The 15540-nt window shown below is 42.1% G+C and overlaps 2 protein-coding genes across 2 annotated transcripts; both read right to left on the reverse strand.

Moving 5' to 3' along the window:
* Nucleotides 1-422: 422 nt before the first annotated feature.
* Nucleotides 423-3513, reverse strand: LOC147872236 (uncharacterized). Its single transcript, XM_087358308.1, has 4 exons — nucleotides 3334-3513; nucleotides 2327-2430; nucleotides 2005-2118; nucleotides 423-785 (listed from the first exon to the last, which is right to left on the reverse strand). Exons 1-4 carry the CDS (start codon nucleotides 3408-3410, stop codon nucleotides 673-675), a joined length of 408 nt encoding a protein of 135 aa, XP_087214434.1. The 5' UTR covers nucleotides 3411-3513; the 3' UTR covers nucleotides 423-672.
* A 139-nt stretch (nucleotides 3514-3652) lies between these two features.
* LOC110827340 (cilia- and flagella-associated protein 337-like) lies at nucleotides 3653-15197 on the reverse strand. Its single transcript, XM_022058937.2, has 8 exons — nucleotides 14902-15197; nucleotides 13680-13900; nucleotides 11135-11319; nucleotides 9843-10340; nucleotides 9014-9202; nucleotides 8088-8279; nucleotides 7058-7425; nucleotides 3653-6919 (listed from the first exon to the last, which is right to left on the reverse strand). Exons 1-8 carry the CDS (start codon nucleotides 14946-14948, stop codon nucleotides 6532-6534), a joined length of 2088 nt encoding a protein of 695 aa, XP_021914629.1. The 5' UTR covers nucleotides 14949-15197; the 3' UTR covers nucleotides 3653-6531.
* Nucleotides 15198-15540: the final 343 nt, after the last annotated feature.

The raw sequence follows: 15540 nt of genomic DNA on the forward strand, positions 1-15540 counted from the left end.
ATAACAACAGCCGGCTGCCAAGGTGGCCCAATGTTAATGTGCTTTATACGCGGTCCGTTTCGGAGGATGTTTATGTGCGCCTAAAATATTTTAAGTTCGTCTATTAACTTTGTCATATTTCTCCACCTATTTGCAAGTAGATGGTGTTCAAATATGTCTGTTTAATTTACAATCAATCAAAAGTTACTGCTAAACGATTCACGTGTTAAAAATCACAATCTTATGTTTGGAAGTGAATTGGAAAGGATGTGGAAGGAAGCGGTACTATCCCGGCATTATCCTGGAGGGACTGACAAAAACCACGAGACAATTCAGTCAGGATAGCCGGTCTCCGAGACTTTAACCCGGGACCTCCCTAATACGAAGCAGGAATGCTAACCACTCGACCACGAAGTTTAGAAAACGTATGAAAAACAGCAATGTTCAATTTAACGTCGCAAAATTTATGCCTTACTAAAATACTACAACTCATTTTAATAATGACAAAAAACGTGCTTCTGTATGTTATAATATTCTTCATTGTTGCCATTCTGGGGTACCACTGGGAGATCGCCTCTGTCTCAGGTACGTATGTGACAGTGTATCATTACTTCATGTGATCCCAGTTTGAAATCTGGTTTGGTTGAACATGGCTGCAAAATTTCACTCTGTCAGAGTTTGTACTTTGCTTTCTCAGGTAGTTATCACAAAGACCTTGTGTTTGATGTCGTGAATGTTCATTTTTAGAGAAGATTTCTTGTTAAGCACCAGGTTTGAGTATGTGGGTGGTGGAGCTTCAGGGTAAACTGAAACAAACAATGTTATGTTGTTAGTTTCTGAGACAATCTTTGCTCGTAAAACCCAGAAATTCAGTGCCTCTGTTACCAAAACCTAGTGTTGGTCCCTGTCTAATACAACGCAATTCACGACTTTCTTCTTTGCAGTATGTTTTAATTTATTCCTACTGTCTCTGCCCTGGACTTCTGAATGACTCTTCTATAGAGAGGGTTTCTTTGCAAAATATTTATATTTTTCCTCTCATGTCTGCGTTAACATGTTGGTCCAATCTTGGCACCCAAGATCAGAAACAATGATATTGTATACATTGTATGGCATTATTGGGGGGGGGGGGGGGGTTAGAAATCTTGTTATTTATGATATGTGGCATATACAGGTAGCCCTCGATTTACGCCGGGGGATGCGTTCCTGGACGAACCGGCGTAAACTGAATCGGCGTAAATTGAAACTCTTTTATAATGTAAATCAATGGGAAGTCAATGACATGCGTTCCCAGCACTCAAACATTGACGAGTAATATAATGGCATTACATTTAAAGCTCTGCAATTACAAAATAAAATAAAGGGAATTTAAAAAATATATTTTGTACACATACAATCGGCAATTCGTTGGTCCCCGCGACTGACTGCGATTCTTTCATGTGATTGATGTGTACAGTCATCTCTGCTGATATGCGATAGTTGCATTCACGTAAGACGCCGACCTATAGAAAATCGCGTAGTAAAAATAACCCCGGTACCTCTGCAGAGATTAAATTAGTCCGTTGAAAGTTTGAAGAGCCAGAAATGAAATTTCATAAGAGCAAATTCGCATATGCAAACGTTTGCATTTCACAAACAGCTTTTACCGATTCATCGATCTCACCGGAGCAAATTCGAGTTAACGAAACATACGTAATTGCAGAGATGACTGCATTTATAATTTTTATTCAAAATCAGCTACGTAAGAATTACGATTTAGTATAAGAATCAGTACGAGATACACTGTAAAACGTTATAAATAATAGTAAAATATATTTTTTCCACTTTTTGACTTACTGGTTTCAAAATCGGCGTTATTCTGAATCGGAGCAAATTGAGCCGGCGGAAATCGAGAGATACCTGTAGACCTATGTTCCAAGTTAAAATTTTGTGCCTGTTTGTTTTATCTGATGTTTGAAGATTCCCGATTGTAATAAAAGGTACCTATACCTTATTGAGATATCATAGACCTTCATGGATATTTACCTTGTGGGGGGCCCATGATTTCTGAAGAGAGCCAGGAGTTGACCTGCATAGGTGGCTGGTCTCCATGCGGTAAAACCACCTCCACATCACTCTCCAGGGATGTACTCCAAACATCTACAAGGAAGCAAACACTGTGAATAGGGATGCTGCAGTACAGTGACTGGCTATGTGCTGGAAGATCAGGGTTTTGTTTCACGTACAGATACAGATGCCAGTTCTATCTGGCAGCCAGATAGTACTTGAGAGATTCTTTGGTTCAAAATGTGGGAAGCAGTCATGGATCTTCAAAACTATCCAAACTGAGACTGCCACTGGCGTTTACCTTGATTCTCATCCCGCTTCTTTAGGTGGCTAATGCACTTCCACATGATGAGAAACAGGGCAACTGTCACTAGAATGATCACACAGCCAGCTGCGACCCAGTTTCTGTAATATCCAAAGTCACATTGGTTATGTAAAGCAATTGAGATTACATCTTAACATAACTGATTTTGTTACTGCAAATTTACGTCTTGTTGGTGTCAAGTTCCAGCATGTGATTTTGTATTACTGACATGCAGACAGCTACAGTCAATTCTGAGTGTTTTCTGTTCAAATGTCAGCCAGAGACCATCTATCCTGACTAAGCATTCAGATTAAGGTATTGTACCTTAAAATAGGCCTCGGTCACTTTCTGACGTTTAGTATTAACTCACTGTATGACATAATTAATCGCTGTAACTTTTCGTTGACTCAGTATCATATTAGCATCGTTGTTGAATAAACGAATTTTAGAAAAGGAACAACAGTTGAAAGAAAAAACTTCCAAAATCCAATTTAATATAATGATTAATTAACATTATTTATCTTTCAATGTTGGAACTTTGAACGATTTATATTTTACCCATAAAACAGATTACTGTCGTAGATAGACTTGCACTGCATTCATTTACTTATTCATCACATAAAAAATATTTCAGTTACTTATAGAATGTCTAGATCACAGTTATATCAGTATTATGTGCATTGAACCGAAATGTTTTAAAAATAAATAGCTTCGTTGACCCGCAGTTTGTAATTTCAGAAATAAAATCTGCTGGAAGATGCAATATTCTGCCTATGCCTCTCCTTTATGCATCGCTGCCACCATGTTGTACACATTGTAGATATTCAATATATTATACACAATTACGTTCCCTTTACTCAGCAGCTTTAGCGTTGCCTACCACCTCATAAGTTCGCACATTCGTTACATTGATCTTATTAAAATGAAATTCATGATTTCCTTGAACATCAACCGTTAGCTCAACATATTCCTATTATCAGTGGAACAGATGGACAGACACTTACCCAAGAATGTTCTTGCCCTTAATGGCGGTCACCGGGGTGGCCGCCAACAACAGCAGCATCAGCAACCTAGCTGTCATCTTTTTGCCGTCTGTGCCATTTTGCTGCTTGCTCGGCGATTTGTACTCGAGGTTATCACAATTCTGCGTCGCGATTCCGGTAGCGTTTAAAGCACCTTGGACTTCTCCAGTTATGACACTTCACACGAAATGACACATAATAAAGAGTCTCGATTTCTGTCCTTATCTGATCAGTGGGCGGAAGATGATGCCTTGTTTGTAATAACTATCATGTTATTGTGTTAAAAGAGTCAATATCCAAAGGCGGGAGCAATGTCATTCCAAACATATTTAATCGGTTGTGCTTTGTAACTCAAAAATTATTTTCTGGATACAATTTCCTTTTACCTTTGGCCTTGTTCGCATAGTGTATATTTGCATTTTGTAATTGACTAATCTCTGTAATATATAAACTGCTGGCCAGGCACAGATAAAAGCTAACGGAAGTGCCGTTAATACTCAGAACGTCGCGTAAATTACACAACTGTTTTAATCGTCTGGCCTCTGAATGCGTCTTTCACGAATTATTACAACTGCTGATTCTAAAGATAAGATGATCATATAGCAGATCTGAAGCTGTAAAAATTCATGATTTCTTCAGTCCCCCCCACCTGGTACATTCATTCTGGCTTGTCTGTAACATTGCGCCTTGTGTACTGACTCCTGACAAAGTTGGGAATGTAAATTTATCTCAAATAGGCACACAGTGGCTTTTGTGACAACGGTTTTGCAACAGCTCATCAGCTAAACAACTTTCTGTCGAGTGTTTCTGTAGGCCTTATTAGGGACGTGCAGTGTTTGAATATCGGTCTACAGGTTGGTTATTCCGATTGTTCCTTTTTCCTCAGTCCCTGCACTCAACTTTCGGGACATTAACTTAAGACAAGATACAACCGCCATCTTCAAAATTCGTTATCATTTATTATCCCAGCATTCGACTCTGCACTTAATCCAAGCTGTTGAGAAAGTTATTTAAATAACCATAGCAATTAAGTCATGGGCAATTGTTTAATGGCGACCCTGCCCGAGTATTTCTCAAACGCGGTCACAGGTCGTTTTCTTAACTAATGCAAAGAATGAACTAGTTTATTTCCGGTCTCAAAATTAATTGATTTTTAAATAAATTCGGAATCTAAATGTTTCATTACGCTGATGTGGTTGCATACATTCAGTATTCTACGCATTACAGCGTACGAATTTAGGCCCAGAAAAGACGGTTGAACAAACAAAGGTATTGAACGTGCATTAGATGTTTTGAAGGATTGTATCAGTGGGATTACGCAGTTAGTGATAATAACGTCTCTGTTGTTTCGTTTCAAGATTTGCATCAGCAATAGACTAGCATCAAGGACAAAGATTATGCCCTGTAGTTACCCACAGTACGTGTTATCTTAACTTGTGAGCTCTTCGGTTTAACCGTCAGTGAAACCTCGAACTTCGGCACCTGGTGTCTGCAGTGGGACTTCGGAAACTTCCAGTGGACCATGACTGATCACCACTTTTATCGAAGTTTCGACGATAATCTTGCCGGATCGTGGTTCGAATTTATTCGCGCCATCTTGTAACAATGCAATCGTTATGTCGATGCACAGATAAGGGGAGATGTCAATTTCACGTGGGTTCTGCACTCAGAAATGTTTATTTGCGCCAGTGTTTGATGGAAATTCCTATCACTCTGCAGATTGCTTAACTAATAGGCAGGAAAAAAATCTCTCGTGATTGGTTTTCCTAATTCTTTTCAAGATAATGTCGGGACATTCCCATTTTCTCAGTTTCTTGATATGTGATGCTGCCATCTGTTTCCACGATCCAAATGACCAATTACGTAATTCCAGCGTGCATTATTATCCTCTCATTTAGGCTTTCGCCTGCAGAACGAAATTTCATAAAAGTGCATGAAGACTCTTGCTGTTAAGATGAAACACAGAAATTACTTTCCATAAGACTTTCATTGCGGACTGAAAATACAAATGGGATCAAACGCATTATTTCAGTTGTGTAATTTCTACTGTCAAATCATTTTCATAGCCAAATTTTTAGAAGCGGATAATTTATTTCTTTTCACTGCACAGGAAATTCCGATAAGACCGCATAATTTCACTCGAACAACATAAACAATAAGTACCAGGAAGTACTTGTCTCGCCTACGTCTAACCTGAATACAGAGGCCATTAGATTGATAAGTCAGCACCTAGTTAAACTCATGGGCTTATCTTTGTGAAAACTTTCCATGACATTCAAGTCTTTTATTGTTCTTCCTGATATTTCTTCATGGATTCTCTGTCTCCGCAACTTCATTCCAAAATTTTTTCCCCAGCTGTAGCAAATTAGGACATTAGTCTCTTCTGTTTCAGAATTAATTTTAAACAACGAAGCCTTTAGACATTTGTTAGGACCACTAGGGGTCTATCCGTCAAAAGGACAATAAGAGACGAACACGACCATTGCCCCGAGCGGGATTCGGACTCATGATCCCAGCGCTGGAGTTGTCGAAGACCTTGTTCGCTTTATGGCGAGCCCTGGTATCACACAATCCAAATCTTTGCGCTGTCTCCATAACTTTCAAAAGAGAGTTTCATAACCGACTACGCCTCTGGCCAGTTTTGTAACGAAATGTTGTATCGGCTTCATTCTTTTCCCACCAGCTCTACATGATAATTGATTTTCCTCAGTCACTTCAGACTCAGGACATTAAATTAAAATTGACCGAGACAGCTTCGGTAGCCTTCATTCATTCTCCGTTTAGATTATCATCGACAGTAGGCCTACATACTTCACACAGTTATTGCAGAATTATTAATTACTATAATTACCCTGCTCATCGTAATCAATTTGCAAGGAAACCGTCAGATAAAGTACTTCCGTGGTGACTTATTGTCTCGTACTGAAAAGTCACTGCAATTTTTTCCATGATGGAGGGAGACGTCTCTTGAGAATAAACAACGATTGTTTTCTAAACATCGTCAGTCGAGTGGTGTTTGTAACGGATATGCGAGTTACTCTTACAGCTACAAACCCATTAACTTTTTTAAAATTTATTTGCTTATGTAGGCGAAGTTCGCCTTCGTGAAATCCTTAGAGTTAGTCTGACGTCATGCAGTCCTCGCCGCAGTTAGTTTATCTCATCTAGCGCATCGCGAATTTAAGTCCTCGTGGTCCTGGGAGGGGTGACTCTCAGCTGTCTACCGACGCTGGACCTGATGCTGGAGACGGTACTCGACGCCTTGCTGCTGCTGCTGCCAGCTGCTGCAGGTAATCTGGCGTGAACCACTTTGTCCGGGTCGGAGAGCTCCAGGCCGCGGTCGTGCATGCGTCGTGTCAGAGGCAAGTCCCGCGAAAATTGGATGTCCTGCAGGTCCCAGAGCTGGAGGGCCAGATGAGGCGCACACTGCTCCACGAGGGGTCGCCTGTCCTCCAGTTGACGCTCGTGCTTGACCCTTAGCATGTTCAGGCCCCGCAGGCTCGCTGCCTTGCGCAGACTTTGCGCGTCTAGAGTCGTCGTTATCTCCGATGATCGGGAGGACCGCCGCCTAAACGGTGCATTCGAGAAAAGAAATTATGGATCTCAGGCCACTTTCACGTGAACTGCCAAGAAGCAAGAAATAAATGAAGACGAAACAACTGAGGACGAAGAGCAGAAGCACAGAAGCAAATAAGACACCCCTTACCTGGAGTCGGATTCTTCGAGTGACGATGGTAGGTCCGGGGTGATAAGGCCCCTCGCGTCCGCCGCAGTCCAAGGCGAGGGTACGGAGGCGTGGTGCTCGCGCGAGGGTGGTGGTAAAGGGGGTGGAGTGGTGTTCTTTCTGGCTGTCTCGACCCTGAGGAGCGCCACATGGTCGCAGCACGCCACCAGCAGCTGGCCTCGCAGCCACACTTCGGAGTCGGAGGGTGTCAGAGCGGCCCCAGAGGAGGGCCCGGGATACAGTGACCGCGTGCCGTACTCCACCACCTTCCCAAGTACGGAAAAGGACGGGAAGCTGATGCGCAGGGTTTGCAGGCAGCAGTGGTCCTCCGTGTCCCATACCTTCAGGACCTGCAGACATACGGTCTCTGATTCTCTGAATAAAGAACGAGGTTTTGCTAACCCCCTAATGTCTTGAAACCCGGACTCTCTGTTGAAGATTACGAACCACGTTTTGTCTGCCGGTACAGAATAATAAAACCAAGGATGATAAGATAGGAGACATCTGTGGATCACATGAGTGAGATGAGAGATGCATACAATATTTTTTGTCTGAAAACCTGAGGGGGAATTGCCGCTTGGAAGACCTAGGCGTAGGATAGTATGAAAACTGATCGTAAGGAAACGGGGTGAGATTGTGTTGACTGGCAGGGAGTCACCCGCCGGCTCCTCTCCATTGATTCAGTTGCATATAGTAAAATATACCTGTAACGAAATTAGAGGTAGATGAGCCTAAATTCTGCTCAATTCAACGTTTACTTCTAAACACAAAATACTGCAAAGTCAATACTACGTGTTTTATGACTCAAACTTTACGTCAGAAATTCATACCGCGTTTTTTCGTACTTGTTAGGAGTGTGCAACTAAAGGTACCTGCTGGCTTCTTCATTCAGCATGAACTGATTTTCATTCAATTCATATGGTAGCAATGGTAGTATGAATTCTAAACAACAAATGTTTAGTCGGGAAGGTTGCCGGTAATTCCTTATTCTGCGTTGACCCGAGACACTCACCCCGTCCTGGGAGTAGCTGACGACAGCCCTGAGGTGGCGCAGAATGAGGACGTCTACCACGGCCGTCTTGTGGCCGAACAGGGTCACTAGGGGTTGTTTTGTGACCACAGGGTTCCATAACCTCGTCGCATTGTCGTCGCTGCCCGTAGCAAGCAGTCGCATGCAGCGCTCCAGATGGAAACACCGGACACCCTGCCACACAGGCGCAAGTGTTCTGGTTAGGATTCTGGAACCTTGTTCAGACAACTTTCTCGTGTATTTTCTCAGTCTCCTGATAATGCTAGGACATTTCCTCAAAGCAGGCGACGAAGACCATTCCCAGAACTCGCAGTGCGCCGTTTTCAAAAGATTTCCCTACTTGTTAGTAACGGTTACTTCATAACACGTAGGGATTGAAGCTGTAAAGTATTGTCGATTGAGGTGTAGCACTAGCCCAGCCGGGGTTCGAACCGAATACCATTTGATTGCAAGTCACTATCGGCCTCCCTTTGCCAAACCTGCAAGTAATAAGAGGTTGTTCTGTACCAACTGCACAGTTTATTTAGCATCGCATGAGAAGTAATTAGATCACCAGTTTATGGGCGTATATGGTGAACTGAAAATAAGAGAGATTGCAGGTGTGCGTTGTCGTGGACTGTTTTAAGATACCTCCCCGACATTTTCATTGACGGGTTGAAGAAAACTACGAACATCTTTAACAAAATATACGTACGTCTCCAGTCGGGATTAGAACCAACACCTTCTGAATGCGAATGAGGTTCGTTACCGCTGTGATAATCTCGGATTGAGTGGTCGGTTAGGTTATTTAACCGAGATTTATGGACTGCGCGGATTGTTTACGTAGTATCCTATTTAGGGGCATAATCCCGGTATTCTTGTGGCGGAGCGGAGAGAAAGACTGCGAAACGGTGTCATGAGATACCCACGCGAGAGAGTCTGAAGATGTAAGGGGTCTTCCTTGCTGCGACGTGGCGGATAACAAGCGTAGCGAACGGATCGTGGCTGCAGGAAACAACCGTGTCGTTGTCCGGGAAGTGCGCCAATTGTCGCACGGCGTCTCCGTGCACACCCACGTCCACTGTCACGTTCACGTAGTCCGTCTGCTGGTTCAGCTCCTGCAAAACGAATTGCACGGGGTCCAGTTATTCAGATTGTCAGTTGTCATCCTGAGCTAGTTCAGCCCAGTCCGCTTCACATTCTGTTTTTCTACCAAGTTCTATTTTGGTAGCCCATCAATGAAGTGACTACTTGTGGTCTATCGTCTGTGACGTTTAGATTCAGAGCATGGTCATGGTTTTCTCCTCCAGTTTACGCCCGCTCTGCTCCGGAGAGGCTACTCAGAGCCGATATTTAGAAAATGTATAAGTTCGCCTCGTTGCCTAGATGCAGGGGGTATTCAGTACTTTACTTTTAATGCAAGTTTGATATAGGCGGGACATACGTATAGTACTACTACTACTACTACTCATGGTGAAAAGAAATACATGCAGGATTTTGATACGGAAATCTGTAAGAAAATGCCAATTGGAAGACGAAATCATGTATATGCCTGTGAAGTTGAAATTACATTTTCTTATAGAAGTTTAGACCTGGATTGGATTCAGCTGGCTTGGGAGAGGTCCATTATTCTTCGGGTTTCAGGCAGGGAGTTTCAAGTTTCAGTGTTGCAATGTACCAAATGTCGTCAAAATCCGTTCAGGCACAACAGAAATTCTGATAAACGGACAGTTAGTGAGCAGTGATTCACAGACGTACCACCCAGTAGTACTTGTCGAGTTTGTTTGGGTGCCTTTTGTGGAAGAGTGAGGCACTGGGCTGGTGGAAGTGCAGGGTGGTTACATTGCCGGCACTGTCCCCAATGAACAGCATAGAGCTGTTCTTGCCGCTGCCTGTTGTGTAAGAAAGGCACAGCGGTACGTGTTCCATGCCCTTGATGAGGAACAGCGGGGCATGGATCAGAGTGGAAGAGTCGTACATATGTAGACTCCGGTCCGAACACGCCAGCAGCAGCACGCTGGCATCTGGCAGATGCACGGCGTCAGTCAACCAGATTGAGGTAATGCGGCGACGCCTGCCGACGCCGTCCGCATCACCGATACGCTCGCGGACATCTCCCTCGCCTAAGGCGATGACGTAGCTGTCCAGGAGCTGGAGGCGGCCGTCGTATACCCCGACGCGTCCGAACTTGCTAACCACCGCGTAGCAGAACGTCGCCTGCGTCTCGATGGGCACCACCTTGATGATGGTCTCTCTCTGCAAGAAGCGTGACGCAGTCGGACACGTCACTTTTAGGCAACGCCAAGTTTTACTTCGTTACGTTACTTACTGCAGCGTATTAAAACTGGGAGAGGTTAGAAATGAATACAAACTTTTTGCAGGAAAACCTGAATCGGCTAAGAATGAGTGTACCACTTGTCGAACTCGTTTCAGAGTTTAAAAGTTCTGAAGCATGAGATCGACCTTCATATTGGCTCCTGACAGAATTTCTTTGTGGTTTCACTAAGCAAAAGCTAGGATAATATCTGCAATAATCCACAGCCTCCTCATTTCAGATTTTTCACGGTTTATTATCATTTTCACAAATCATTGGCATCAAATAACCAATTCAGTTGGTAAGGAATTGTTGAATCGCATAATCTGCATCAGCTGATTGTGTTAATGCAGTTACAGTAACTTTCAAGTCCATCCAGTCTTAAAACAAAGACCATCTTATGGGAGTGTGGCATTTACTCAGTAAAACCGCGAATTGATATCTCTCAGATTACGACGTTTCGGCAGACACCACGTATGGTCATAATGCTGCCATATTGTATTGGCAGTCTATATGAACGATTGATTCTGCATGGCAGACCTAGCGAAATTTCTAGACGTTATAAACTGTGGAAATAATCTGTAATGTGGTAAACGTGATTTACAGACGTTTTGTTTGCGATTTTGTTTATTCCATTAGTCGCGAGGACCTCAGATTTCATTACAGCAGAAGAAAAATTACGTTTTCGGAATTTGTCTATTTAATTAAGATAAATATTCTGGGCACTTCATCACACCTTGCAGTGAGGCATATTGACAATGTCGATTTGCGGCCGTAGTGGGTTGACTAGGCCGTCCACACAGCGGCTGCCTAATTTCTCGATCATGTGGTCCAGCAATTGCTCCCACCACACTCGACCCGTCTTTGAGGTGTTTACAGATTCGAACCAGCTACTCGCGCTCGGCGAATACAGAGTGTTTCCTGCAACAGCGACCAGAAAATTCTTACTCCTTACTTAGCTGGTCAAGAAATTCCCTTTCATTAATTAACGTCTCCACAAACGTTAATTACTGTATTCAGTCTTGAGCCACATCAATCCTGGGTTCAAATATTGCACTGACATTTTGTTTTCCTTAGTCCCTAAAGGGAGAATTCCAGGATAATCCCGTAATTCAGATCCTTCCTTCCTTGTCCTTACCAAGCCATCAATCATGCAATCATTCGACGCAAAACGTCAGAACTACTGACAGCGTCTTTAAATATGCCACAGTAATAACGATCCCTTTCATATTGCCTTCCGTCTCCCAACATCTTTTATCGTTTCTCCTGTCCACTATGGCGAATAAAACTGGCTTTCTGAAAACATCTGTGTTAAATATAATTAACTTACTAAGATATTTTGTAATGCGGAACATTTTGCAGACGCCTTACGCATTAGACGGCCCGCGCGGGTGCAACATTTTTATGTATCCTGTGGAAGACACGACAACGAGTTATTCGGAAGTGACATCAGCGGTATTCCTCCGTAATTTACTTGACAGATTTAAGTGTATGTCTACTGGAAGTAATATCATTACAACAATACACAGTTGTAAAGCGACAGTAGATTTCTTCCTTGTTTGTTGTGCAGTAATGAACTAGGCCCAATGTGCGTCAAAGTAAAAGAGTTTTATTTCCGAAGCCCATTAGCTTCCTACTCGACCTCCGTTCTTGACGTTTGAATTATTTCTTTAAATATCGACCAGTAGCAGTTTTTCGTTTCGCAACATTTCCTTTTCCTTCCACTTCTGTATGTGCTGCTACGTAAGAGCTAGAAGCATGGGAATGGTAATGCTTCATCTATGGGATATTTACAGTTCTGAAATTTTTTAAAAAATGTACCTGAAAAGACGATCACTTCACTAGAAGGTCTAAATAGGAGTGTGAAGTTTCTATTAACATTTTTGTGTCGAGAAATGAACACTGCGATGTTGCGAACGTTTGGTTTTTACTGCAGCCTCATAACACCGATAAACGAAAACTTCGAACAGTTTTACTGAAATTTTTAAGATGTATTTTTCTCAATACCGGATGTAATGATGATCATGCCTCGGTGCCTCCCTTTCCAAGCCATCTCTGTGAAAACATTACGCGCGAGATGAAGGTCACGTTGCCGAGGAAGTCAGGAAAGGATCGGAGAAAGAGATGTCCAATTCCGAACACGGAAGGGTGGTACTAGCAGGAATTTTTAAGGGGTTAGGGGTTGGATTAATTTACTTTGTGTCTAATAGAAATCTAACTGATCACGTTTAGAAATGTCATGATGCCCTTGGCCGTATTAGCTATGCCGGAGCATTAAAATTATTTCCACTTCCAGGTAATTTGATCACTGTGATTGCCACATAGGCGCTTTAGCCCAATCTGAGCGTTGGCTCTTCAGGATAATTTTCTGCCAGCCCTTCGAACCTTTTTCGATCCCTGTGTTCTGACAGTCAGAAACCTATTCGATACTCCGCGCGGCCACTGTAATCGTCAGAAAATTGATCACTTGCAGAAACATTGCTGACAACGATCCGTATATACACCATCGTCTTAATTAATCATTTATATCTGAATTACACGGTTTGGTTGTTAAATGTTTTAGTCTCCATTTGACGTCACATCGAGAACTCGCCTTGTACAATTGACTTTATGACACGCCAAACGACAGATCGAACTAAACTCTGAATACAGAATTGTACTCTTCCTTTAAGATTTTATTAGTGTCTCGTATTTAAGCATTCTAAGTCTGATTAAATTTGGCTACCTCAGCGAAACTTGTCAGGTACATGTTTCCAAGTTATCCTACCGATTTAGACATCCTTTTATCTCCAAATGAGTTGTACTAGTTCCATAACTTTGGTTCCCGAATCCCTTCTTCGGTATACGTGAAATATTTCAGTGTGAGAAAGATTTGTGGGTGTTTTAGAATGTCAGTATTATAAGGTAAACGACAAGAAACAAGTACATGAATGGTCTCTTAGTTTTCCTTTTCTTTTCACATCAGAAACTCCCCAATGGATTTTACTGCACTGTAAGACTGATGAAACAGTACAATACAACATTAATTTTAACCCGTATCGGCCTGCTTTATCTACATTGACCAATTTCCTACGAACACAGAGTTCGTCGGTAACATGAAATTTCTTGTTAAGATATAAGCCTACAAGTTTTTTACAACTAATATATGCAAAATAATCATACATAGCCCACCCCCGCTCACGTAGTGTTCGATAGAGAATGTATGTTACGTACAATCGCATCAAATGAACTAGGCAACGCGTGTTCTCAGAGCACAGGCTAATTGCAAGTGCGACACCTACCGACCACTTTCCCGACGGCCCTCACGAACTGTCTCTTGGTCAGCGGCTGGCCACCGAATCTGTGCTCTTGAGGTTCCTTCGCCCGTGCATTCTTCTTGTGACTTGGCCGCCGTTTCCTCTTGACTGTTGTGTCGCTTGTAAAGAAATACTTCCGGAGCTCACATATGTCCTCCGAGTCCAGTCTGTCCAGAAGTTCCAGTTCCAGAACCTCCTCCTCCAAACTAAACATAACATAGGTTTGATACTGTCTTTGTTAGTCGATTGGGCCTAACAGAGCTGGTAAGGTACTATTTTTGTGGCATTAGTCATCCACTACACTGAATATGAATGGACTGTACATATGGGAACACTTTAACTACTTTTTTGTATCTCGTAAGAATTGTTGTGAAAAAAAGGCAGTACGCCTACAAAAATTAAAAGTGACATTTGACGTTTTCGTGGTGGAGAAAGTGAGGATCGTATACTTTTGGATTGTTACGTCGAAACTGGTGATTTGTGTAGGTTATGTTATTGAAACGCACGACGTTATATTGTCCTGGGCATGTAACTCGGTGGCTGGAACTCACTAATGCTATTTCACATTGAAACTTGCTTTCAAACTATTAGAAAACTAGTTAGGTAATTATTTAGTTGTTCGTTGCAGCTACCATGGGCAGAACGTGTAGATCGGGCAGATAAATAAACAAATGCATGAAGAATTTCTTGAAAGGCAGCTACTTCGAAGACCGAGACGTAGATAATATAGAAATTGGTGTTCAAAAACCGGTTTTATGGTGTGAACTCGATGAAACTGACTTTAGCCACGAATCAGTGGTGTCTGTTTCTAAACTGTCTGTATATTTCTTTCTTTCTTGAAGTGAGAATCAGTGAAGTATTCTGTTGGGATTGATTTTTAGATTAATGATCCTACTATTTGGTTTTAGTCTTCTGAATTTAGTCTGTGGAGTAGCTTATGACAGCATACACGCAAAGCGGTAACGTAAGTTTCCCTATCGGGAGTTACGTGGGTCGATTTCCGATCGAAGACTTAGTTTATTTAGTCCTGCAAGAAAATATCGACGAATATCGCTTCCTTCGGTGTTCAATTTCAGTTTACAGTATCGAACTGACGACTGTGATTATGGTTTTGTGATAAACTTGAGACAATTCTGCTCAGTAGGATCGAAATGAAGTGCCCCTCTCACTCGGCTAAACAATAAGATCAAAGCTTTCGTGAACTTACGTAATGCTCGCCAATTCTGTGTTGAAACTGCTCTCGTCGTCACCCATAATTAGGTTTAACTGATAACTATAAATATTTGTCAAATTTTTGTAAGAAATTCAGTAAAAAGTAGAAATTAATATCAAAATCACACGCTTAAACACTCTCGTCTGCTTAACGAAAATAACAGACTTGGTTGCTATGTGAACACGCATCGATTATTCAAGGGTCCCTTCGCATTATTGACGTGTGACTAATCTCAGAAGTGAATATTAAAAGAGGTGTTTATTTGCTTCCTAACACTAATCGCGAGACTGTAACTAACTTCTTACTTGTGAAAAATATACACAAATGAAGCAGAAAGGCATACGAGGATAATGTATTACAACTGATGTTAAGGATAATTTTCGCAAGATGCGGTCCAGCGCCTAGCTCTAGTGTTAGATTATCGACTATCGTTAGGAATTACGATATATACAGTACTGTTTTATAGCCTGTATTTAACCATAATATTTCTAGATGGCTGGGACTGTAGTAATGAATAAGGCGTCTTAATCACAATGTTCAAATGAAGAAACAAACCTGGAACAGTCAATAAAGGGAATGGAATACCAATTGCGAGAGAAGTGCTCATCAAAGCCCACAAACTAAAGTAGAATA

The sequence above is a fragment of the Zootermopsis nevadensis genome, unplaced genomic scaffold, assembly GCF_977971745.1.
Source record: "Zootermopsis nevadensis isolate Lab colony 2312 unplaced genomic scaffold, Znev_1.0 Znev_ptg000029l, whole genome shotgun sequence".
In the NCBI taxonomy this organism is placed as follows: domain Eukaryota; kingdom Metazoa; phylum Arthropoda; class Insecta; order Blattodea; family Termopsidae; genus Zootermopsis; species Zootermopsis nevadensis.